We start from the raw sequence: 26,629 nt of genomic DNA, 5'->3' as shown, positions 1-26,629 counted from the left end.
AGGTCGTGTGAGCAGAGCTTGGGCTGCAGTACTGACGCTTACCACTCTGCGCCACAGGGCTCTTCTTGCGACGTCCCCCCACGGGTCAGTAATGACTCGGTGCTTGCACAGGGGACTACCGTTACCTTTTTATTTGCCCTATGACATTGTTTATTGAAACGTCTTTGATATTGACTGTGCTAATCTCACTCTACGTAATCCGCCTTGAGTCTCAGTGAGAATGGTGGACTATAAATGACATAAATGAATTAATTAAATAAATAAAGTACTCAAGAGTGCCATAAATTGGGTTTGGTCGGGTAAGTGTTCCAGCGTGAATGGAGACCCACATTTGATCACCAAACCTGATTTAACAGGATGTCAAAATCATCTCTATATGCAGAAAAAGAAATCTTTCAGAGAACACTTGCTATTCCCTGTTTTGCATAACAGACATTTACCCAAAACATTTGTCTTGGCTGAGCTGCATGTAAGGTTGACCTCTCATACTGCACCAAAGGAACTTTATTAGATAGCCCCAGGTCTGATTTGGCCCCCAGGTCCATTTCCTCCAATATTTCGCAGACGAAAACCAAGACAGCTTGAGTAGAATCCTTTTCTCACACCAATGCCTGATCCTCTCCCCTCCCAATTATGCATTGCCGAAGGCGCCGCTCTTTTGTAAGATATATTCATGTAATAATTGCAACCACAGAAATAAGCTTCCAGGTGGTGCCTGCAAGAAAAAAAGGCCCGTTTGTCAGAAAATGAACCGTCAGTGGTTGCAAGGCTGGTCTTAATGATTCCAGGGCCCCAGGCAAAACTTGAGGATGCAGCCCCAGAATCGCCCCACAAAGGAGAGAGGGGGGAAGGTAGAAAGAACCCCATTGTCCAGCCAGCTGTGGGACTTGACCAGGCAGGGTGCCTTTCTCGGGGCTTTGCCAGACGGGTGACTCCCCCCTTCCTATGTGCCTCTTCCCTCCTTGTGTGGCCACGGGTTTGTGTGGGAAGATGCTAGTGTGGGCACCTTCTCCCTACGTGGTGAGGGGTTTGGGCAGGTGGTGCGTTCCTGCAGGGCTCGGGCTGCTGGCTCCTCCCACCCCATGCAACTGATCGCCTCCCCGTTTCCTGAGTTTCAGGCAATGTCTCATTGGCTGCCATCTGAGTGAAGCCGCTGCTGCAGCTCCATGACTGTGGGAGCTTCAGGGCAGCAGTGGGATGAGGGCAGCTTGCTGCAGGGAGGTGCCACCCCCAGTGTGGGACCTAGGTTTGCCAACCTCCAGGTGGTGGCTGGAGATCCCCCGAAATTACCCCTGAACTCCAGATGACAGAGATCGGTTCCCCTGGAGAAAATGGCTGCATCCTATGGGATTATAACCTACTGAGCTCTAGCCCCTCCACAAACCCCACCCTCTTCAAGCTCCACCCCTAAAATCTCCAGGTATATCCCTCCCCAGAGCTAGCAACTCTAGTGGGACCTGGGGAGGCAGCCCCACTTGCCCTGTGCTTAAGACCATCTCTGAATGTTGGGCATCCATTTCTAATGGACAGTTCTGGAAATTTGGGGGTGGAGCTGGGAGAGGGGTGGAGTTTGGGGAAGGGAGGGACCTCAGTGGGTTATTGTGGCAAAGAGTCTAGACTCTAAAGCAGCGACTTTCTTCAGGGCAACTGATTTCTGTAGTCTGGAGATCAGTTTTAATTCTGAGACCTCTCCAGACTTTACCTGGAGGCTGGCAATCCTAGAAGGGGATGAACCTGGGACCAAACGGCGTCTGTTTTACCACCGAGCTACTCTCCCACCTTCAAAGCTACATTAAACTGTGTTTTTTTAAATTAACAACAAGCAGCCAGCGGTACAAATCTCTATTTAATCAAACATCACTTCATAAACCTCTTACAAAAGTCACAATGCTGTCTACCCCCTTTTTCCCCGAAGGGAATGACAAAAAACCACTGAAAAGGTTGATCACTCCGTGGAATCCATCCTCAATGTGGTACCAAGTGACCGGCACCCCGTTGTCCTCCAGCCGTTTCTTGTAAAGAATCCCGTCATCTCTTAGAACATCGTATTCACAAGTTACAACACAAGCCTTGGGAAGCTGAGCAATAACAGCATCTTCTGCCATGAGAGGAGAGAAAGTTGTCTCTAAAGCTTGCTTCACCACCTCATAGACTTCATCTAAGAAGGCTGTGGCCTCCAATGGCTTGAAGCCTCTGGCCTTAAATTCCTCTGGGATGTTCTCAGAGTTGATCCATTTCCCAAATTTCATTTTGATGTCGCTTGGAACGTGACACCCTTGCATGACGCTGGGTAAAACGGACAAATCCTTATTAAGATACTGCAAAGCCGAACAGATGACGTGCTCTCGGTACAAGATGGGGACAGCTCGGTTTTGCTGGTAGGAAGGTAAGTTGAAATCAATCGCTTGAAGACCAGGATAGATGAGAATCTGAGCCAGCGGTTTGACTACATCGGATCTGCTGACTAAAGCCTGGCAAACGGAAGCAGCAAAATTCCCTCCGACGCTGTCCCCGCTGATGATAATGCGGGCAGGATCCACGCTGTAGTCTTCAGCTTTCTTCAAAAAATGGACAGTGGCAGATAGGCAATCCTTAAACTGAGATGGATACTTCTGCTCCGGGGCCAGCTGATATCTATATCAAAAGAAATTAGATCAAGACAGGTAGCCGTTTTAGTCTGTCTGTAGCAGTAGAAAAGAGCAAGAGTCCAGTAGCACCTATAAGACTAACAAAATTTGTGGTAGGGTATGAGCTTTCGTGAGTCACAGGTATCTGAAGAAGTGAGCTGTGACGCACAAAAGCTCATACCTTACCGCAAATGTTGTTAGTCTTATAGGGGCAACTGGATTCTTGCTCTTTTCTACTGCAGAAGAAATTAGGTGCAATACTTCAGTCTTAATTTTTTTTTGGTTATATTTTAACCCTCCAAGGAATCCAAAGCTGCATATATGGAATGTGTCCGCTTTCTGTTTTACACTTTGGGAGAGATATTCAGGTCTGACATCTGGGGTGCCCCGGGCAAGATACTTTCCAGTTGGCTTCCACATGAACACATGGAACTGCCTTAGACCGTTGATCTATCATGGGCAAGATTGTCTACTCTGACTGGCAGCAGATCTGTGGACTCGCAAGCAAAGGTCTGTTTTGTTTGTTTTACTGTTTATGGTGAATGACCAATTAGGACCAACAAAAACAGTTACAACAGTCCTAAATTCCAGTATATAAAATATGAGCTATGAAAATACATCATAGAATTTAAAATACATATTTAAAAACATAAATATCATTAATATCCTTCTAAAAGGGAGGGAGCAATAGGTCTCTGTGTATGATCTTGTTGCTTGCTCCAAGCTTTTATCATATGAGCACAAAACTTGGCTATAAGCCTGGAGATAGTTGGATTTTCAGCTATTCAAAGTTTCTCCAAACAGGTCTTATCTGAATAAACTGCCTGGTCCTTTTAAAACTGGAGCTGCTGGTGATTAAATTTGGGGTCTTGTGCATATAAAGCAGACGTCGAGCCACAGACCCCACTCTGCACTGAGCACACTGCCCCCTTGTGTCTGTATCCATGCACGCACATGTGTGCACATACATACAAACCCTGCCTGGAGGTGGCACTGGAATGCAGCTCTCTCCCACACACATTTAAGTCTTGCTGACACTAATAAGGCTTAGAGGAGCACAGAAGAATTGCGCTCTGCTCCTCCCAGGGCTATTTCTAGCTGAGACAGGGAGTGGCGCTCTCCTCCTGGGCTATCTTCCGTTTCCTTTCGGATGGGCACCTGGGCTACCAACGCAGCCTGTGGAGGAAACAAAGCTGCATGTCTGATGTTCCTAAGACAGCACAAGAAAACTGTGCTCTTACATCAGGAAATGGGAGATTGTTCCAGAGATAACCCAGTTGCGCCTGTAGGACAATTGCTCCTTCCAGATGGACCACCTCGCCCTTTAGTTGGTTATGTGGAGGTAGAGAGTGCCTTCAAGTCATAGCTGACTTATGGCGACCCCTGGTGGGGTTTTCCTGGCAAGAGACTAACAGAGGTGGTTTGCCATTGCCTGGCTCTGCAACCTTGGACTTCGTTGAAGGTCTCCCATCCAATTACTAGCCAAGACTGACCCTACTTAGCTGTTCTGAGATTGAACAAGTTCAGGCTCACCTGGGCTATCCAGGTCAGGGCGGTTATAGGTCATAGCAGATGCATAACTGTGTCAGTTCTCAATGCGAGTCCTACAAAAGCAGTTTTTGACTTGGAGGCTTCCTGAGTAAAACATACGTTTCTTTGCCACTATGCTAAAGAAGTGCTTGCAAGAGAACAACTGCTCCTATTGGGCAAGAGAGGGAACGGGGAAAAGCGGCCACTTCCCAAAAGAAGGGAACCTGGCATACTGTGTTACAGAGTTTGTTTTGGAAAGCTCGTGATTGGTAGGCTGCCAGCAATGTATGATGCCGAAACACAACGTTCCGTACCAACAAGTGTGCCAAAACCAGGGTCAGAGTGAATCGGGTACACAACCCTGGCAAAACAAGTAGCTTCAAACAGCTCTGAATGAACCAAACCACAAGGTGAAGTCCTCAGCAAACAAACAAGGCCCACCTAGTTGGTCAGTTACAACACAACTCAAACAGTGGGGGAGAAAAATCAAATGAACAGATTTTTGGATGCATTTCTAAATTTCCTGAAAGGACTAAACTTGCCACCTGATGGCCTGCTATCACTGCTTGCAAGCTCCCCAGAGGTATATGGCTGCCCACTGATGGAAACAGGATACTGGTCTGGATGGACTTTTGTTCTGATCCACTGGGCATTTCTTATTTTCTCCTGTGGGTGGTGTGAACTTCACTGACAGATCTACAAAGAGGAGGGAATATGTTGGTCTTCCATTCACACCCCCTCTCAAGGCCTATCACAGTTTTTGGGCTTAAGCCAGAAAGAAAAATGGCAATTTTCATCTCACTGCTTTTTATTGTTGTTGGGCAAATGGCAACATTTTTTGCTGTGCAAATGACGAGATTTTTGACCTCCATTTCCTCTCAGGAATTCAGAATGGCTACACCTTCTTCTTTCTCACAACGATATTGCAAAATAGGCCAGAGCGTGATTGGCTCAAAGTTGCCAGTTCAGAGCGGACTGTGGATTTGAACCCAGGACTTACTCTGTCTTTCAAACCACTACCCCATACGAGCTCTGCCTAGGTACTTACCCAACAGATACCAGCACTGAATCGCTTTCTCTGGCAATGTACCGGCAAACATGATCATATGAATCTGAAAAAAGGCACATGGAAAAGTGAGAGTCTAGTCTAGTTTGGTTTTGGTTTGTTTTTGGATCTAATCTAGACCAAGTGTGGGAATCAAAGTTCCTGTTGTGCTAGAGATGGAGTATTCAAGCAGAAGAGGCATATTCTAGAGGAAGACTCCTTGTCCTGGAGAAACCCAAAGAGATGGAAAGGAAAGACGGGGCTTTAGCCCTAAAGCTAGACCATATTTTGAAATCGAACCATATTCTTGCAACTGAACCATCTCTGCAGATGTCTTCTCTCTGCAGATGTTGAGAATTGAACCTGCCACTGTGGCCCTTCCACTTCTGCTTTTGACTACAGGAAATGGGTGACAATGCAAAATATTAACTTTCTGTGATATTTTTTGACTTCCTCATTTTTTTTAAAAAAAGCATTAACTTCAAGAGTTTAGTAAGTCCAGAGTTTTCAACTCTGGAGAGAATATCTAAAGCCGCATTTTCATGCATCAGGCTGGACCTATTTGTTCCTATATTGACAGCTGTCCATTCTGCTAATATTTGGAAGAAACCTTGTGTGCTTATGAAAAACATATTTTGTTTAAATTGACTAGTTCAGATTCAGATTCGTTTTATTGTATAAAAACAAAAAGAGTCCAATAGCACCTTTAAGACTAACCAACTTTATTGTAGCATAAGCTTTCGAGAATCACAGTTCTCTTCGTCAGATGCAACTCCTCTGCATCGTTTTATTGTATATGGCCGTTGGCCTTCACAATGTCAAAACACTCTCAAATGTCAGTATAATACATAATCAAAATGATCAGGTAATCAGACACTTCAAAACCACATAAAATGCCCTACTAAAAACACCTTTAAAATTAATAAAACCTTTTAAAAGCAATCACAGCAAATCAATGGCTGATTCCTTTGCTCTGATCTTCCTAGCAGCTAAAGCAAAAAAGCGCCAGTCTTAGGGAAATAAACAAATCCTCGTCGGAGAGCATCGTAACAATCTTATCAGAGACAGACAGGGGATGTAGAGCAAGCAAGATCTTAGCCGGGAATTTATTCCTAGGTTCTGTGTATAAAGGGCAAGCCAGGATATAATGAGGGAGGTGTGTAAATTGACTAGCTGGGCAGCAGACACCTCCCCCGCATTTTAATGTAATTTCTTTTGTTCCATGGGGCCAGGTAGCTACTTAGAAGGGGCATTCCTCCTTTGCTCACACCCTGGAGGGAATGCCTTTTTGGAGATAGTGCCTGCTGGGCAGAATCTTACAAACAAAGAATGCCTTTTACATTAAAACTATTCTTTTGTTCCTATGCAGAGTTATGCAGATTGACAGTCCAACCCTAAAATTCAGAGGCTGCTCTGGTGCAGCTAGGTGGTATCCTAATCTCACACTTGTGAGATTAGCGCGATCTCACTCTTCTGAGAGCCAAGCTACAAGTGTTGCCTGGCAACGGAACAGACTCGCATGTATTCCTCCCTGTTCACTTGCCATTCACTTGATCAAGTGGAGCGCAAGTGAATGGCAAGTGAACAGGGAGGAATACACGCGAATCTGGTCACTTGCCAGGCAAGTGTCATTCGTCACTTGTAGCTTGGCTCTCAGAGTCGCAAAAATACAAGTCGGAAGCCCCACCCAACAAGGGACAGAGATCATTGCAATTGCACCAGAATCTATCACATCCCACTGAATCTGCAGATAGGCTGCTGTGCTTCAACATACATTAGCATAGTTCTGATTTACCCCAGTGTAGGGCTATAGTCACCGTCCTAAACAGCTTGTACACAGGGTTCAGGATTATGTTGTGAATGCATCCATCAGTCCATTCTATTTATTTACTAAGGCTAACCAAGTATAAAGGTAAAGGTAGTCCCCTGTGCAAGCACCGAGTCATTACTGACCCCTGGGGGGAAGTCGCATCACGACGTTTTCTTGGCAGACTTTTGTTACGGGGTGGTTTGCCATTGCCTTCCCCAGTCATCTACACTTTACCTCCAGGAAACTGGGGACTCATTTTACCGACCTTGGAAGGATGGGGTTTTGAGGGTTTTGAGTTGTAGTATTGATTGATACAAGAGACAATAGGTCAGATCCTTTGTGAACACATCAAAAATGCGGGTATGAATTGTGTCTCTGGGAAGTGATTAGAGTTGCCAACAGAAGAAAACAGGAGATGCCTGGAATAAAATGTCCGGCCCCTTTAGTAGAGGTTTCATGCTGGAAAAGCTCTTCATGGCAGAGTTAAATAACAGCACCTGCTAAAAGAATAGCTCACCACACCTCTATTATATCGTTAGGAGAGTTTTCTCCAGGCCTGTTGGTATGTTACCAAAGATGCAGAATTTCCCAGGTTGGTTCTCCGTTTATGTATCTCCCTCTCTTTGTCCGTCTACTTGAAAAACTTTTAGGTGCCAGGTATAAATATGGTATTGCCATCCACTGCTATGATGATTCTAAGTAGTATTTTGCTTTTCTTGCCTTTCTGCATAGAAAAGGCTAAATGTATTCAAGACAGCTCACTTCCTACCCTGGTCCGCCTCCAGAGGGTGCAGCTGTGGAGGGAAGCCCAATTGAGGCAGCCAGTCCTCCAGAGAGCGTGCCATGGCGGGAAGCCCAGGCTGGGATCCGGAGCGGAGCAGGTGGCAATGCCCACCCGCCGTTTACCCATCTGGGATTAGGCACAGAGCAGGGGACAATAACCGCCCCCCACCATCACCCAGCTTGGATCAGGAGCGGAGCAGGTGGCAATACCTGCCCCTGCCTTTACCCAGCTGATATCAAGAGTGGAGCACATGGCAATGCCCATCCCCCTTCAACCAACTGTGATCAGGAGTGGAGCAAGTGGAAACGTCTGCCCCCACTTTCACCCAGCTGGGATAAAGTGTGGAGCAGGTGGCAATGCCCTCCCCCCCTTCACCTAGCAGGGATTGGCGCAAAGCAGGCAGCAATGCCTGCCTCTATTCACCTAGCTAAAATCAGGCACAGAGCAGGAGGCAGTGTCTGACTCCCCTTCACCCAACTGGGATCCGGTGTGGAGCAGGTGGCAATGCCCACCCCCTTCACTTGGCCAGGATCAGACGCAGAGGAGGAGGCCATGCCTGCCCCCCTGCCTTCATCTGGCCAGGATCAGTGATGGAGGAGGAGGAGGGAATGCCCACCTGCCCGCCCTCCCCTTTATAGAGCCTGTTGTCCCCCCCCCCCACAACGGGCTCTGTTGCTAGTTGGTTATAGTACATGCTGCCTTAGGCAGTTTGTTGTGTTTTTTACTAATTTTTTATTCCCAGTCCTATTGTTTTGGATGCCTTATGCTGTATCACTGCATTGCTTTTTTAATTCTATAATCCACATTGAGTCTCACCTTATTTATTTACCACTCAAGATGAGTAAGTAAATAAATATAAAGTAAGTCAAATACAAATGAAATGGTCATTTCTCCAGGCTTTCAAGGCTGTTTGATAGAGAATGGTAAGCTGACCTTTATGGTATGTTTTAAAATGTTATCTGTAGCCTCAACAGTATGCTTAATGCATGATTGCATGGGACATGTAGAAGCCATTTATTTTTGCATGGTTTGGGATATGGAAGCTAGGATTGCCAGCTGCCGGGTGGGGGCTGTTCTCCAGGAATTACAGCTGATCTCCAAATGACAGAGATCAGTTCTCCAGGATAAAATGAGAGCTTCAGAGGTAGGTTTAATGACATCCCATCCCTGCAGACTTCCCTCCTCCCCCAACACTCTGGTTCCCAGGCTGTGCCCCCAAATCTCCAGGAATTTCCAAAGCTGGAATTGGCAACCTTACATGAAGCCTATTTACATCTAACTGGAATCAATGCATAGTCTTCTCCTGGTTATCCCAGCCTCCATCTCCCTTGCACGTGGAAAAGCATCATACAATTTAGGGTCTGTACTACTGTTCAGCAAGAACTTGGGTGAAACTTTAATGGTGCAGGCCTAACCACTGGCAACCTCCACTGCCAGCTGCTCCACCATTGTCTGGAGGCCAAAAAATAATAATTAAAAATCATCACCAGCATGATGATGTTACATCACTTCCAAAGAAAACCCAGAAGTGGTGTCATGCTGTTCTAGGAATCACCAGAAACTCTATGGCTTTACTAGCGATTTCCCAGAAATTCCCAGAGTGGTGTGATGTCACTTCCAGGTTTTCCCAAGAAGTGATGTAACACTATTGCACTGATGGCGCCCCCGTGTCTCTGCTCCCCCAGACTCCCGCTGGTTGCGAACTGCTGTCTTTCAACCCTAGTACTCGGCCCTCTCGAACTGTGGAAAGAAATGGTAGTCTTGAGGGGGTGGAATGGGCTGTACCACTATAGACTGTAGGTGGGGACAGTTACATTTTTAATGCTCCGCCCCTGTAAAAATCTCCCTACATATTTCTTTTTAAAAAGCGCAGCAGAGAGAGAGGCTCTCCGGCCCCTTTGCATGCTGTGCTAATTTTCCATTCTCAGGGAATTATTAATTTAGCAGACTTTGAACAACCCTTTACCTGTAGCTTGAAATACTGAAGTCCATTCCATCACCTCAGCCTTCCACCTCCTCGTTATACCACCACATTGTCCTGCAGCTGTACTGTGTACCCCTGGCTTGAGAGCACCCTGAGGAGAAAAGGCTAAAAGGGAGCTTGGGAATTATCTAAGACGACCAGGCTAGGCTCTTTGCCACCAGGCGGAGGAGGCCTCCCAGCCTGGCCACAAAGTCAGTCTTGGAGGCCATCTCCATCGGCAGTTTATGGTGGGTGAGATAATTTAGCGTGTCGTGTGCATTCGTCTGGCTTTGGGATAATGTCTCATTGTTCTTAATAAACCGGTTAAAGTGTAAATGGTAATAGGAGGTTGGTTTCCGTTTCCCAGCAGGAAATCTAAAGGAACCTAAAGGCTGTGACTAATTCTGAGGAGGAGGCTGTAGTGTAACACCGTCCTCTTCCCTCTGTGACAAACTTCAGATTATGAATTCCTCAGGAGAGGAACTCTGTTCGGGATTGTTAGAGGCTAGACTGTTACACCGGCGCTCTGTGAGGAGCTGGCCTTGAAAACACACCCAAAGCTGCCATTCAAAAGGTGATAGCCTGACTTGGAAGCGCCGAATTTTAAACTGGTTCCTCTAGCTGTCCTGAACAGTTTGGTCCACGGAGATTATCAGGTGATGTTATAGCTCCATGTCTTGAAAAGCTACGCTGTCCATTAAGTATTAAGGGACAGAACGTTTTCTCCTGGCCAGTTACTGATCTTATTTTATACATTCATACATTCAACAACATTCATTCATTTGATATATATACCTCCCTTCAGGACAACTTAACACCCACTCAGAGAGGTTTACAAAGTATGTTATTATTATCTCCACAACAATCACCCTGTGAGGTGGGTGGGGCTGAGAGAGCTCTGAGAGAGCTGTGTGGCTGACCCAAGGTCACCCAGCTGGCTTCAAGCAGAGGAGTGGGGAGTCAAACCCTGCTCTCCAGATTAGAGTCCTGCTGCTCTTAACCACTACACCAAACTGGCAGCTGTTTCCACTTCGAAGTGCTGACACCTTTAAAGTAGGGTTCCCAGGTCTCTATACCCTCCCAGCGGGAGGATGGGGGACCCGGTGCTTCCCTGGAATCTGGTAAATGTGTGCACGCAAAGCACGCATGAGCTCCTGGCACCAGTGTGATGATGTCACTTCTGGAAGTGACGTCATCATGCTGGCCATGGGAGCACTCCCACACTCTGTGTGGGGCCGATTCTTTGAGAAAGCGTGGGAGCACTCCCACAGCCAGTGCTGCATTGTTGCTTCTGAAAGTGACATTGTCGCATGCACCAGGAGCACACGTGCCACACAGGTTCCCAGAGTGCCTGCCGGTGGCGGGCAATCTCCAGGTGACCAGAAACCTCTTGTCAGTCGCCAATGTCCAGCAGGCAAGCAGGTAAACCGCTGGGAGATTGCCCACCACCGACAGGCACCTCAGATTCCTACTTTAAAGGCTTTCAGAACCTAGGACCTTCGTCTCTTGGACTGTCTCTCTTCGTATGTTCCTCCTCTTAGCTATGTGAGATCTATTTCTGTCTACTGCTAGGTGTTTACTGTGATGGCCGCTACACTTAGAGCCAAGCTACAAGAGATGAATTACACAAGGAGGAGCATGTGTGGGGAGTTGCAGTGTTAGCCAGGAAGCTGAGTTTTAAAAGAGATCGGAAGGGTTTTTCAATTTCCCCCCCTCTACAGAGCCAGGGAGATTGCTGCTCAGAGGATTTGTTAATTTCCTCTTGGCCTCCCAAAGGCTCTGTCAGTTTCACCTCCCCTTCTAGGAGGCAAAGAGGAAATGAACAACTCTTCTAAGCAGTTATCTGTAGAAAGGAAAAATTGACTAAGCCTGCCGATCTCTTTTAAAATTCAGCTTCCTGGCTAACATTGTGACTCCCTTCACATGCTCCTCCTCCTGTAATTCGTCTCTTGTAGCTTAGCTCTTAAAAACAGCTTTTAAAAGTAATTAGGAGTTCAGTTAAGCTGGGTCGCCAAAACAAAGTGTGCAGAAGGACTTTTGAGAATTCAGTGGGGTTCCTCAGCTCCATTCAGGGATTCCTGAATAAGCACAGCTGCAAATGCAGTCATATGTTCTCAGTATGGTTGCCTACTCTGGGTTGGGAAATACCTGGATATTGAGCCTGGGGTTTTTTGGGGAGGGGTGGGGTCTTAGCTGGTTATAATTCCATACAGTTCACTATCTAAAGCAGTCATTTTTTCCAGGGGAACAGAGGGCCAGTTTGGTGTAGTGGTTAAGAGCACGGGACCTTAATCTAGAGAACCGGGTTTGATTCCTCACTCCTCCGCTTGAAGCCAGCTGGGTGACCTTGGATCAGTCACAGCTTCTCGGAGCTCTCTCAGCCCCACCCACCTCACAGGGTGATTGTTGTTGTGGAGATAATAATAACATAATTTGCAAACCGCTCTGAGTGGGTGTTAAGTCATCCTGAAGGGCGGTATATAAATCAAATATTATTATCTCTGTCGTCTGGACATCTGTTGTTATTCTGGGAGATCTTCAGTCCCTGCCTGATGACTGGCAGCTTTAGTTCTCAGTCTTAACATATTCATATTCTTGGAATGAGATTTTAATTTTGTGCATTGGTTTGTGTTATGTACACATGCTGTATGGTTTTTAATGTGCAATTTATACACCTATGGTGCTCCATCTATAATGGGGGCAGTTTCCACACTACTCACCTTCATCCAGAACACTGCGGAATGTTGCAAAAAACCCACGGAAGGCTATCTTCCGCAGTTTTTCCGCGACATTCTGCAGCATTCCGGATGAAGGTGAGTAGTGTGAAAACGGCCCTGGTGTGTGCGTATATGCATAAATACCATTTGGAAAACTTGGGTGCAAGGAAACAGTAAATGAAAACATCCCTCCCCCAAATAAAGGGTTCAATTCACACGAAAGAGAGCAAAATCAAAATGTAGATTTGGGGGGCCCAAACAACAGAGATGAGATGTTCGAAATTATCCCTACGTCTTTGGCGCAGGACAAAATGGAAGTAGATCAACAAAAAAAACCTCTTGGCCCTGTTGTGAAACGCATGGATTTTCTTCTCTCCTCTGTTTGTAGGAAATTGCTCAGAGTCCTTTATTTATCCTAAGAGTCCAAGAGCTAGGTTGGACTGTAGCCCCTTGAGATCGTACGATGGGGTCAAACTCAGCTTTCTGAATCCCTGTGCCAAGTAGGTATGTTTGTATTTGCTAACAAAGGAACTAAGCAAATTGGTACCGATAAGTGTAGAGTGATAAGCTACATTGAAGTTGTTGACCCATACAGGGCCAAGCCACACGTGGTGCTGAACTACAGCCTCTCACCCCATATTGTGATGGCGGGGGGGGGGGGGGAGGAGAGAAGAGAAGAGAAGGACTTTTTAACCCTTTCTCTCCATTTTCCCACTGCTACCCTTTCTAGGGAAATGATACTGGCATTCCTGTCTTGACATATTGTAAGAAGAAAACAAACTTTAAAAACATATGCAGCTCAATATCGTATGAAGTTTCACCCTGTCTATAGTTCTCAGTGGTAGCTGAGGGGCAGCTGCCTTAGTCTGTGTAGTCACAAAATTACCCAAGAGTCTCTGGGAGCACCTTAAAAACTAACACAATCTATTTCAGCCCCAAAACTCATGGAAATAAATTTTGTTAGTCTTTAAGATGCTTCTAGCCTCTTGTGTAAATCTTCTCAGTTGTACAGAAGGATTTTTGTCCAATGGCACCTTCGAGACCAACAAGATTTTCAGGGTAAGCTTTTGAGAGTTAGACTTCCTTCTTCTCTGACTCTCGAAAGCTTGTGTGTGTATGTTTAAAGTGCTGTCAAACCACAACTAACTTTTTGCAACCCCAGCAAGGGGGTTTCAAGGCAGGGGAAAAGCAGAGGTGGTTTGCCAGTGCCTTCCTCTGCAGAGTCTCTCTTTATGGTCTCCCATCCAAGAACTGACCCTGCTTAGCTTCTGAGATCTGACAAGATCAGGTTGTACCATGCCACCTCCCCTCACCTCAAAAGCTTACACTCTGAAAATCTTACTGGTCTCCAAAGTGTGAGGTAGGTAAAGGTAGTCCCCTGTGCAAGCACTGAGACATTACTGACACATGGGGGTACATCGCATCATGATGTTTTCTTGGCAGACTTTTTACAGGGTGGTTTGCCATTGCCCAGTCATCTACACTTTACCCCAAGGAAACTGGGTACTCTTTTTACCTACCTCGGAAGGATGGAAGGCTGAGTCAACCTTGAGCCGGCTATTTGAACTTGGCTTCTACCAGGATTGAACTCAGATCGTGAGCAGAGCTTGGGCTGCAGTACTGCAGCTTACCACTCTGCGCCATGGGGCTCTCTCTAAGGTGTTATACTGGATGAAAATCCTGCTATTCTACTGCAAACTAACACGGTTACCTATCTAACTATCTTCTCAGTTGTAAGCTCAGAATCCTGAAAATTCCACAAACTAAGAAGCTTTTGTTGTGTTTGGAATTCCTGCACAGTTGCTGTGCACTGATCACAGAGTGTGCTGCAAACAGCAGAAACTGTTGCCAATTTCCTGAAAACGGTTGGCAGTTCTTCTGACCCATCATTGCAACACTGGTAGGTTGCCCACTCTTCCTGTCTTGACAGTTGCCTTGATTCTATTTCCTTCCTTATTCCATATCTTGTTCCCCTCCTCTAAGCCCTTTTTGTTTAACTCTTACAAATATGTACATATGCAGAGGGGCATCTAGATTTGGTCATTCAGGAAGAACTGTTATAAAAATAGGGATGGTTTATATGTGGGCAGCTCCATCCTAAGAACTGTTATAGAACTAAGCATGGTGTGCATTTGGGAACTTCATCCTAACATTAGCCAATTGTGTGCATTACATTTCTAGGATTTATCATTGCCCCCAGTCACAAGACAAATAACTGGAGGTCTGATGTGGCTAAAGTGAGCATAGCTCAAAGGTAACAAATATGCATGTTCCTCCATTCACCAAATTCTGTATAGTTACACACAAAGCTGGCACCACCATTGAGGAGGTGGGGCAGGCACCGTGGGCGCTGGGGTGCCAGAGGGGGTGCCGGAGGGGGTGCTGGGGTGGAGGCACATGCCACGGAGCTAGCATGGCTGGCCTGCAGCTGCTGCAGCTGGCCAACCCCGTGCCACCGCCGCCGCTGCCACACGCCCCTGGCTGGGCACAGCAGCTGCGGGCCAGGCATGGTAGGCAGCCGGGGCAGCGTGCAGAGCGCGGACAGCCTCCGTGTGCCACACCAGTCACCCGCCAGTCAGTGGGCCCAGCTTTGCTGCGCGATGACGTCATCATGTAGTGATATCATCACGCAGTCCGGGAGCGTGCATGCACACTGTGTGCACGTGTATATGGGGGTGGCTGCAGGCACCAGAAACTCTGGCACCGGCAGTGGGTACACCTAGGCCTGAGAGGGTTTTCATTGTTCTGTTTCTTTATTGTTCTTCACTCTTTCCTGGGTTCCATGTCTGCTGAGAGCTAGCATGGAGCCACCAAATTTCCCCCTGGATTCCCCTCATGTTCAGAAGAACATGCACAAAATATTTGATTAGAACAGGTGTGCTGCTGCCATCCTCCAATGGCATATTGTCTTGTTCTCTAGCGCCCCCCCCCTCCCGGAATCTTTTACCCTTCATCCCCAACCAGTATTTTTGTATGTTCCCTCTTCTGAATTCCAGCTTAATTAGGAGAGTATCTAAATTTCTTTCCAGAATTAGAGCATGCACAGATTCTCATAGCTTTCAGTTCTTTTATCTCTCCCCACTTTGATTACTAATGCATGCCACAAACAAAGCAGTCTTGATATGATGACGCGTATGGTGGCAGCAAATTTCTTTTTGCCTTCTACATGGAAAAAGATGACTCTTTCATTTAGTGTCTCTCGACATGAAATGCCTCAGCGTGTGTTCATCAAGTGTAGGAAGATGCAATGTTAGCTGGGAAGCATAATTTAAAAAGACAGAGCCGGCGGAGATCGCTCCTCAGAGAGTTTGTCAATTTCATCCTTGCCTCCTGGAAGGCTCTGTCAATTTCACCTTTCCAGTCTAAAACTGTATGGGATCACAACCAGAAGGCAGAGAGGAATGGAAATGGGCTGGAGCTGCCTTCCAGAGCCAGGCTTGGACCTGGAGAGGTTATAATGGGCTGAATTTTCCCTTCTGGCATTTCACAGCCCTTTACACAAAGCCTTTGCCCTGCCGCCGTCTCTGTAAACTACCCTCCTCGGGTAACATTGCATCTTTTGACATATGTTCTTCACATGACAGATGTCTCATGTAGAGAGACTATCAGGGAAACACCACAGAAAAAAAATCTCGACACAATCATAATCAAGTGTGCTTTGGGGAGGGCAGGGTTTTATCACTCCACAGAAATGCACTTGTAATGTAGCGGGGAAAAGATGTTGATGGATTGGAGGAACAGAAAGCTGCAAGGAATGACTCATGCTTGAATTCTGGAACAGATTTTAGAAATTTCTCTGGATGCAGGGCTAAGAAAGGGCAAACCAGAGTACACATGAAGAGGACAAAAATAGAAGTGAATGGGGGAAATTTGCTCATTTTCCAAGATAGAACATTGTTTTCAGTAGCAGCATGGTGCAAAAGGGGGCAAATTGTATGAAATAAAGAATACCCAAAGGAATGTAAAACCACGTGATTTCCTTTTGTTGTTTTTTTAAAAAAAGAAAGGTGTATAATATTTGGCTGACTTTTTAGGATGCCTTACTGATACTGCCAAACATCCAGCCTCCTCCGTGGAAAAAGACAACTCCTCTCTTTCGCTCGGATTTGGATTCTCTTGGCTGGTAAACCCGCACTGGAATGTCATCAAATATTAGATCCTTAATGAGGAGTTTGGGATCTTCTCCCAGGTTTTTGCCTTCTTGAGTGTAGCGGATGAAATTAATTTGAGAGCAGAAGCAGAGATTCTCCAGAATCTTCCCCTGTTGGAAAGAAAAGAAGGCTGATATTGAGCGAAGCCTCTGGAAAACATTTCATTTATTTATTTATTGTTTCATATTTATATCCCACCCTCCCTGCAAGCAGGCTCAGGGCAGCTAACAACATTTAAAAACAATTTAAAACATTGCATCTGTATAAATATTAAAATACCATTTAAATAGTGATGTTTTGTATTGTGCGGTGGCAGCATCAGGAAGACTTATAATATTTTGCATGCATACTGTGGTGGACAGTTTTTCGGGTGTGTGTGTTTAAATTTCCTGGCGGAACAACTCTGTCTTACAGGCCTGGCGGAAAGACAATAAATCCCGCCGGGCCTTGGTCTCAGTAGACAGAGCATTCCACCAGGTAGGAGCCAGGACCGAGAAAGCCCTGGATCTCATCGTGGCCAGGCGGGCCTTCTTGGGACCAGGGACCACATGGAGTAAATATTTGCTTCGTGGAATGAATATTTCCCATGATATTTTCTTTTCTGGTGCGCTCTGTTGAGGGGATGACCCAGGCTTGTAGATTTCTTCCCGATTGAGAAGAAGTAAGGTTAAGAATTCGAAAGGAGTCTGGCTGGATCAGACCACAGGCGGTCTAGTCTTGTATCCTACTGTCAGCCAAATATTTCTGGAAATTTTACAAAAGGTACAAAGGCCAAAGCATCCCCCTGTTTCATCCCAGAAACTGGTATTCACCGGGACTCTGCTTTTGAACATTTAAGGATAACCTTTAAACCCACCTAAGGTAGTACCTGTCACCATATCTTGTGACAGTGAGTTCTGTAAGTTAATTATGCATTGTATAAAGAAGTACTTCTTTTTGGGTTTTGCCTGTACTGAATGTACTACCCTCAACTTCAATCATAATAAAGAATAATAACATTCGATTTATATGCCGCCTTTCAGGACAACTTAATGCCCACTCAGAGCAGTTTACAAAGTATATCATTATTATCCCCACAACAAAACACCCTGTGAGTAGTGGGTGGGGCTGAGAGAGCTCCTAGAAGCTATGACTGACCCAAGGTCACCCACTGGCTTCCAGCAGAGGAGTGGGGAATCAAACCTGGCTCTCCAAATTAGAGTCCTGCTGCTCTTAACCTCTACACCAAACTGGCTCTCAAGGGATGCTCTAATTATGGAAGAAGAGGAGAAAAGTTCTTTCTGTTCACTTTCCTTACACCAGGCATAATTTTACAAACCTCTCATAATTCTCTTGAGTTATATGCTTTTTTTCTCCACCCCTGCCCCATTGAAAGACACCTTCCTGAACCTTATTGTGATACATTTTCAGTTTCTATTGAACGCCTGGAATACTTGTATCTATGTCACCAAAATAATTTCTCTCTGGTTGTAAGCATGAAAACATAGAGAAATCTCCAATACGTTCACTATAAAAACATCACTTCTTACATCACATGAGAGAATATACACATTAGTTGTACAATCCAAAGCAAAATCAATGAGCTTAGAAGGGTATAACTCTGTTTAGGATTGAGCTGCCTGAGTCTCTGATATGAAACTAGTAAAGTTTTTACAACTCACTATAAAGCTGTACCTGGAGAAGTTTCAGAAATAACCGTTGACTTCACTCAACTGTTTTATATTATATGTTGTTCTTTTTTCTCTGTACCATCCAGTTTTCTTTGTTATATGCCAATAAAGGCTGATCAGATATAATAGTCCTTTTATGCTCACATGAGATCAGTGGCTCTCAGATGGAGGATGTTGACCCAAAAGCGGGTCACCGCTCTCTCATAGGTGTGTTGCAGGGTTTAAATACCTGAGCAGGGACAGAAGATGCTCTCAGATACGGGGAAAGGGAAAAGTGCATGGAGCTGCACATCCCTTTTTACTCCTTTCCTTCGCCCTTCCTCTCCATCCATTCTCAAGGGCTCAGTTCTGTCCTGACCACTAGGGCTTTTTTTCAGCTGGAACGCGGTGGAACGGAGTTCCGGCACCTCTTAAAAATGGTCACATGGCTGGTGGCCCTGCCCCCTGATCTCCAGACAGAGGAGAGTTTAGATTGCCCTCCATGCCGCTGAGTGGTGCGGAGGGCAATCTAAACTCCCCTCTCTCTGGAGATCAGGGGGAGGGGCCACTGGCCATGTGACCATTTTCACCAAGGGCGATTTAAACTTTAAAAAACTCCCCTCTTGTTCCAGCTGACCCAAAGTGATGTCATTGTGCGGTCTTGAGTTCCACCACTGAGTTCCACCACCTCTTTTCCCAGAAAAAAAGCCCTGATGACTGCCAACGGTACCACCTAAGACCATTGCCTCTTTGGACTTGAATTGCCATCAGCCTGTCATATTGTGCTGGTGGGTCCTAAAAGATAGTTTATTTATTTATTTATTATGTACTTAAATCATTTACTTCATTTATAGTTTGTCTCTTTCTCTGAGATTCAAGGCAATTGCAGAATTAAAAATTCAATAAGAATAATATACAACCCCCCCACGCCCTAACAGCATACATACAAACAACACAATATAAACTGGATTCCCAATTTAGAGGATGCCCTAGAAAAACTGTATAAACAGAAGAACAGTGTAACAAAAACAGTTTAGAAGGAGATCCTGTATCCTGTTTCAGGAAGTCTGAGAACAATGACACTAGAGGGTCACTGAACTTGCCACAGTGAATGCTACTGAATTCTTGAGTGCGCTTTTGTGAAGATACCTGAATTGTGAGAAGGATGCGCCAGGGCACTGAAGTGTTTTCTCTAATGTGCGCAGTCTCCATAATACAAAGGGGAAAAAAACCATGGGGGAATCACCCCCTAGGCGTCAGCACCCATAGACTTCACCTTACGTCCTATCTGTTGCGTAAGTATGTGCTTCTATGTGCTACTTGTGCTGCAAGTATGACCCTACTGGGTAGTTCAATGTTGTCTAATGTCGGTCCTAGAATTGCTTATGCTCTGTTCCAGCATTTCTTCAACTCTGTATTGGATTCTTATTAATGCTATCAGTCAAATCACACGAGACAAAATGCACTTGAATGACACTCGAATGACACTCGAATACTGGTAATTCGAGTATATTTTGTCTCGAGTGGTGAGACCCTATTTCTTTGTAAACTTGTATTTATTTACCCTATGGCACTGTTTACAGAAATGTCCTTGATATTGATTGTACTAATCTCACACAATGTAATCTGCCTTGAGTCTCAGTGGAAAAAAGCGGACTATAAATGACATAAATAAATAAAATAAATCAAGCGCTTAGAGTGCCACAAATTGGGTTTGGTCGGGTAAGTGTTCCAGCGTGAATGGAGACCCACATTTGATCACAAAACCTGATTTAACAGGATGTCAAAATCATCTCTATATGCAGAAAAGGAAATCTTTCAGAGAACACTTGCTATTCCCTGTTTTGCATAACAGGCATTTACCCAAAACAATTGTCTTGGTGTTTTGAAGATATTTTAAAGTTATTTTAATTTTTCCCCTTTGCCTCAGGCAGAGCTCAAGAAGTCTTAAAGAGGATTCACCCCTCCAGGGAGAGCACTAATAATCACACATCCAGATTTCCAGGACAAACCATAAATCCCCAGTTTCAACCAGGTTCTTGGGTTAAGTCAAGGGTAGAAAGCACATGTAATTTTCATCATAGCCTTTTGCATTTTGCATACCTTGAAAGTCCCGATAGACACACCCACACTATGTATTGCCTTTGGGCTTGCAAACAGAGTTGGAAGATTCTGGCTGTTGCTTTTGTGGAAGCAAGCACAGCCATGCATTTGCTGCCTATTGCTAAGGGCTCAGGAGTGCAGCGGCGCGGCAAGAACAACCCCAGACACAGCGCACATGGAGGAAAATGGCCAAACTTTATTGACAGGAAAAAACCGCAAACAGGAGCATTGGCAGTCATGAGGATCGGATCCCGCAAAAGCATCGGCTGGCCCGCCTGCCAGCCGATGACCCCTTCCCCCTTCAGACCCGTGCTGAAGGGGGGGACCAGGAGTGGCATTTGGAGGGGAGATCATCTGGGTGTACACCCCTGCATGATCCCCCTGCCACCTGGGAGTGAGTCCGCCCTGACAGCCCCCGAGCCGGGCATGCACCTCCGTCCTCACTCCCAAGATCCCATAAGGGGATCCCCTACCAGGGGACCAGGGCGTGCCCTGATCCCCGAAAAGGGATCCGATCCCATGACCACCGCCAAACCGTTGAGACAAACATAAAGAAAACATGTGCCAAAAAAAGAGGGGCGCGGAGGGGGGGATGTCGCCGGCGAGCCCGAATGCGGGGACGAAGGGCCGGCGGCTGGTATTTATGCTGCACTGCCGGACCTGAGGGAAGACTACCTCCCCCAGGTCCGGCAGGGCCCCCCCCCCCAGGCGGCCCCTGATTGGCCGCCTGAGTTTTGAAACTATTGGCTGCTGGCCGGCCCGTTGCATGCTGGGCCGGCCAGCCCCGGGGCAGCAGCCGCGCCGGCCCTCCTTTCCCCCCATCGGCAGCAAACATCACGCCCGGTAAGTCGGGCGTTCGGGCATCTGGGGGTTGATAGCTCTTCACTCAGGTGGAGCTAGATAATTGTATATGATTACACTCCTGTAAACAAAGAGTGCATTCTTGTTGATGACTATCACATCGATCAATAGTTAGGGGACAGTCATATTGGTATAACTGGTCTGAAACACTTTACTAGAACTTTCTTTTAAAATTTTCTAGATACCAACTGGTAAAGAGGCCCATGATGCAGAGTGGTAAGCTGCAGTAGTGCAGTCAAGCTCTGCTCACGACCTGAGTTCGATCCTGGCGGAAGATAGGGTTAGATAGCCAGCTTAAGGTTGACTCAGGGCCAAGCTACAAGTGACAAATGACACTTGAATGGCAAGTGTATTTCTCCCTGTTCACTTGCCCTCCACTCAATCCACTTGCCGTTCAAGTGTCATTTGTCACTTCTAGCTTGGCCCTCAGCCTTCCATCCTTCCAAGGTTGGTAAAATGAGTACCCAGTTGGTTCTGGTGGATTTCTCAGTCCCACTCCCCTTCATTTCTATCACCCAGGTCTCTTTCTGTAAAACTGCATCTGATGAAGAGAACTGTGATTCTCGAAAGCTTATGCTACAATAAAGTTGGTTAGTCTTAGAGGTGCTACTGGACTCTTTTTGATCCTGGGAGTAAAGTGTAGATGACTGCAGAAGGCAACGGCAAACCACCCTGTAACAAAACATCCTGTGCCAAGAAAACGTTGTGATGAGACGTCTCCCCCATGGGTCAGTAATGATTTGGTGCTTGCACAGGGGACTATTTTACCCTTACCTACCCAACTGGTAACTGGCTCTTGGTTCTGGTGGATTTCTCAGTCCCACTCCCCTTCATTTCTATCACCCAGGTCTCTTTCTGTAAAACTTCTTACATTTTTCAAGTGGGATATCTGCAGGTAGACATTCTACAGGCACAAATGGCAGGAGAGGGAAGGAGGTGTTCTTTATGGATGGTAGAGAAGTTCTACCCTTCCAGAAAAATAAACAGGGATTGGCATAACCATAGCTTCTTCTCAAGGTCAAACCACACGAGACAAAATACACTTGAATTAGACTCAAATTACAGAATACACTTGAATTACCTGTGTAATTCGAGTGTATTTTGTCCCTTGAAATACACTCGAATTGCACTCAAATTACACTCAAATACCCTTGAATTACAAAATACACTCAAATTACCCATGTAATTCGAGTGCATTTTGTCTCATGTGGTGAGACCCTCAGAAGTAGCTCTGAGGGAGTGTTTGGGCTGCAGTTCTTCTCACAGTATGTGTCCCGGAGAGCACGTCGTTCAGTGAGTAAGAACTTACTGGTGATCCCTAGCCCTAGGGAGGCTCGTTTGGCCTCGACCAGGGCCAGGGACTTTTCGGTCCTGGCCCCAACCTGGTGCAACTCTCTGAGGACACCCGGGCCCGCCAGGATCTTGTATCATTTTGGCGGGGCTGCAAGACGGAGATGTTCTGCCAGGCTTACGGTTGAGTCCAGCATCAGGACCATCATTGAGGCTCCCACCGGTCTCCGGGATTCGAGTACAGATTGTCTGTCTGCCTCCGTCCTCTTTGTATGCTGGGGGCAGGAATGTGTAGCCAACCATCTGAGGTTTTTGTATATATATGATTTTAATGGCTGAATTTTATTGTAAAATTTGCTATGCAATTTTATTTTATGATTGTTGTACCCTGTCCTGAGACTGCTTGTGGGGAGGGTGGGTTAAACACCAAATAAACAAAACGAAATGAAATGAAATGAAACGAAACTAAACTAGACTAAACTAAACTAAAATGCCTTTGGGAAGTAGAGGGCAAAGTGTAAGCAAATGCACTGGGGCCACAATGGCAGTATGAAGAATAGGGGCTGCAAAGAGGCACGTTGTCTCTGAGCAATCCCAGTCCTTCATCCCACACGAGGACGATGGTTCCATGCTTCCTTGATCCTCACAGCAATCATGAATGGGATTGGGGGTGGGAAACATGAATGGGATTGGAGGTGGGAACCGGAGGAATTTTCTGCTCAGTCCAATGTCTCCTACAATGAATTGATCATTGAAGAGGAGATTGGATTTAGACAAAGCCTGCTTCAAGCCCACTGCCCTTCGACTATTCATCTGAGAAGTTCAAAGAGAAAGGCCAAAGAACATAAAGAAGAGTCTTTGGCCCTCCTTTCCTCTATTTGCAATTCCTTGTGTGTTGTTATCTTTCATTCCCAACATTCATGTCTCGACTCTTTTGTTGCCACGGAGCACATGTCAGGGAACGGTCTTGAAGGTGATCAGGGTGTGTGTGGAATGCGAGAGAAACAGTTTGTACCAGCTTAGAAAATGGCTTGCTTGGGAATAATTTCTTTCCCACCTGGTGAGGTAAATGTTTGCTGACATGCTGGAACAAACCTAGGAACATGCAGTCCATGATGTACAAAGGCTGAGAAGCTGTGAGTTTTACTTTGCTATTTTGGGGGGGGGATGTATTGCTTTACCACCAAAGGGCTCATCATTTGGTGGAAATAAGCATAACTATAGGGCTGACAGATAGGGCTGGCAATAATTTGAAGCTGGATTCCTATCACCCTTCTTAAAGGTGTGTAGTATGACCCTAGTATTCCACCCTGAAAGAGTGCAGCCTATCATACTGATAAAATCAAACAGGTAAGCTAAAATAAGGACCCATCAGCCAATACTATTTAGTGCAAACAACAAAATATGCAAGGACTCACACATCCCTAGGTAAACTGTAGGGGAACTAGGAGCCAAGCTACAAGTGACGCCTTACACAGGTTGGACACTTGTCAGCTTCCCTCAAGTTTTGATGGGAAATGTAGGCATCCTGGTCTTGCAGCCAAGCTGTAAAACCAGGACACCTGTATTTCCCATCAAAACTTGAGGGAAGCTGACAAGTGTCCAACCTGTGTAAGGCGTCACTTGTAGCTTGGCTCTGGGTCTCCTGCTATAGTGGAAGAGCTCCTGGCACTGGCTTCCTTTCCTTGCCGCCACTTCAGCAAATCAGTGAAAATGGGGAAGGCATACTAGCTTTTTGGCACAACATTTGAAGGGACTCAATCATATCAGAGCGTTGCTTTAAGATTCACCTAAAACGCTTTGGGGTGAATCCTATTGTCCAATTTGATGTCATCACTTCTGGTAATGCACTGGAAGTAGAGCTGTCTGGAGGTTTGCAAATCTAACTGGAAGTGATTTCCCAATGCCTGGCAAATCTTTATGCTCAGGCTGCTGAAACTGAAGGAATAAAATTTGGAGAATGATCTACTTGCAGAAGAACAAGCAGGTTTTTGAATAGTCATTCTACCCTAGACCATTTTGGGGGTTTTGCTCAGTTTGATATGAAAATATGTAAACACTGGAAAATTTAACATTTATTTGCTATTTACATCGCATTTGTTATTAATGACACTCAGTTCAAAGGCCCAGGAAAAATATTCATTAAAAACCACACCCAAACAATTAAATTGCACCAGAAGTAAGCCAGAATTTTTTTTTTAAAAAAACAGTAATATAGATAGGAGCCAATTCGCCTCAGCAGTAGATCATAAAGAGAAGCTCATCAAAGCCAAAAAAAAACATCTTAGCATCAACACAGCCAATCATCAATTTAAAAAGCAAGAGATTGAAATTAATACCGATAAACTAACCCATTAACAGCCTTTTAAAAAGTAGCAGAAATATCCTACTATATAAAAGGTAAGTCGTGTGATTCCCGACAACTCACCAGATCGGCAGCTGCGGAGTGCAGGGGTGCTCCAGAGCCCTTTCTGCACCCCCCTGCAGTGCTCCCGGCCCACAGCCACCCGATCCGGCCTGAATCAGGGCTGGGTTGGGCAGCTGCAAAGCGCAGAAGCCCTCCAGGGCCCTTTCAGCCTCCCTGACAGAGCTCCTGGGCTCTGAAGTGACCCAAATCAGAGTCGAATCGAGCAGCTGCAGAGCACAGGAGCACTACATGGCCCATGGTGCCCACCCCAGCAACACTTCCAGGTTCCACAACAGCCCAATTTGGCACGAATTGTGCCCATTTGGGGCTGATTCAGCCCACTGCGGAGCGCAGCCCAATCAGTTTTCTAGAGCCTATTGTATTTTCCCCACAATGGGCTTTGTTGCTAGAACAAAGATAAAAACCAATGCAATTGAGAAAGATTAGAAAACGGAGAGAAAACTCCACCAACTCAATAAAAAGCCTGGATAAATAAAAACAATTTTGTGCCTGAAATGTAGCCCGTTTGGCACCAGTTGAATAACAGTAGGGAATTTTTTCTGCTGCTGAAGTGCCACCACCGAGAAAGCTGTGTCCCCTTATAGCACCATTCTTATGGTAGGCAGTGGCAGCAGGTGGAACTCAGCCTCTACAGAAGATCAGCTTCATATGTAAGCAAGTGGTCCCAGACTGTAATAAAGAAATAACCAGCACTATGAATTGTGCCTGGAAGCAAACAGGCAATCGGTGAGTATCTTTGAATGCCAGCAAGACATGTACTCTGTAATTTGTATTTTGCATGAACTGAAGCTTCAAAATAGTCTTCAAAGGGATTAGAGGATAACTGCCTTGTGTGCGGTATAAAATACCAAGTTATATCTTCCTGCACAAGATCAGTGGCCCAGGCAGTTCTGCATCCTGTTTCATACAGCGGCCAACCAGTGGCCGTGGGGGCCCAGCAAACATTGGCAGACGCCAGTCTGTTCCAGTAACATTGATGCTTGCTTTTGTTGCATGTAGCAAACTGGGAACACAAGCCATAGAATTTGCTGAAATGAAAAAGAAATCACAACAGCATCACAAAGAAAGAACGAAAGGACGAAAGGACGAAAGAATGAAAGAAAAAGAAAGATGGCATAGTGGCACAATCCTGCAATATATCAATGTCAGCAAACACGAGTGTCCATCTAGGTACCATCTCGGAAAGAACCACCTAAAGTTGTTTCAAACTGGATCCACTTACCAGAGAAGCCGAAACAAGCAACAACCAGTGAAGGATACGGAGCTTCATAGGCTGGTCAATTCCAGGAGGGATCTCTGATGTAGAAAGGTCATAGTAAATGGCCCAAACAAAGACCAGGGCAAAAGGAGCAATCAGTAAATGCAATATAATAACAAATAAGGCATAGGCTGTCTCCATTTTCCTTTCAAATGATGAGGTCTGGTTGGCTTAAGCCTCCAAGGGATTTTGATCTCCTGCTCCTATGTGGTTTCCACTGGAGTGTGCTGTATATCCTTGGGAAGCTCTGTATTCCATCAGGTTGACTTGGCTCAGGTTGTACCAGAAATTCAGGAAGTCTGCAACTACAAGGGAGAGAGAGAGGGGGGGAGGGAGCCAGAGAGGGAAAAATAGGGATGTTGACAAAGCAAGCCATTTCCTACGCTTGTGCAAGTGGTGTCAATAATGCATCA

At 45.8% G+C, this 26,629-nt stretch overlaps 1 protein-coding gene across 1 annotated transcript; it reads right to left on the bottom strand.

Annotated features, from left to right (window-relative positions):
* Positions 1-1,841: 1,841 nt before the first annotated feature.
* LOC129345064 (arylacetamide deacetylase-like 4) lies at positions 1,842-26,629 on the bottom strand. The gene is made up of 4 exons (XM_055002050.1): positions 26,181-26,629; positions 16,521-16,737; positions 5,206-5,269; positions 1,842-2,634 (listed from the first exon to the last, which is right to left on the bottom strand). Exons 1-4 carry the CDS (start codon positions 26,355-26,357, stop codon positions 1,863-1,865), a joined length of 1,230 nt encoding a protein of 409 aa, XP_054858025.1. The 5' UTR covers positions 26,358-26,629; the 3' UTR covers positions 1,842-1,862.

This window comes from Eublepharis macularius, chromosome 17 (assembly GCF_028583425.1).
Source record: "Eublepharis macularius isolate TG4126 chromosome 17, MPM_Emac_v1.0, whole genome shotgun sequence".
Lineage (NCBI taxonomy): Eukaryota > Metazoa > Chordata > Lepidosauria > Squamata > Eublepharidae > Eublepharis > Eublepharis macularius.
Note: the sequence above shows the minus strand (reverse complement) of the source record. Positions and strands in the feature narration are given on the sequence as shown.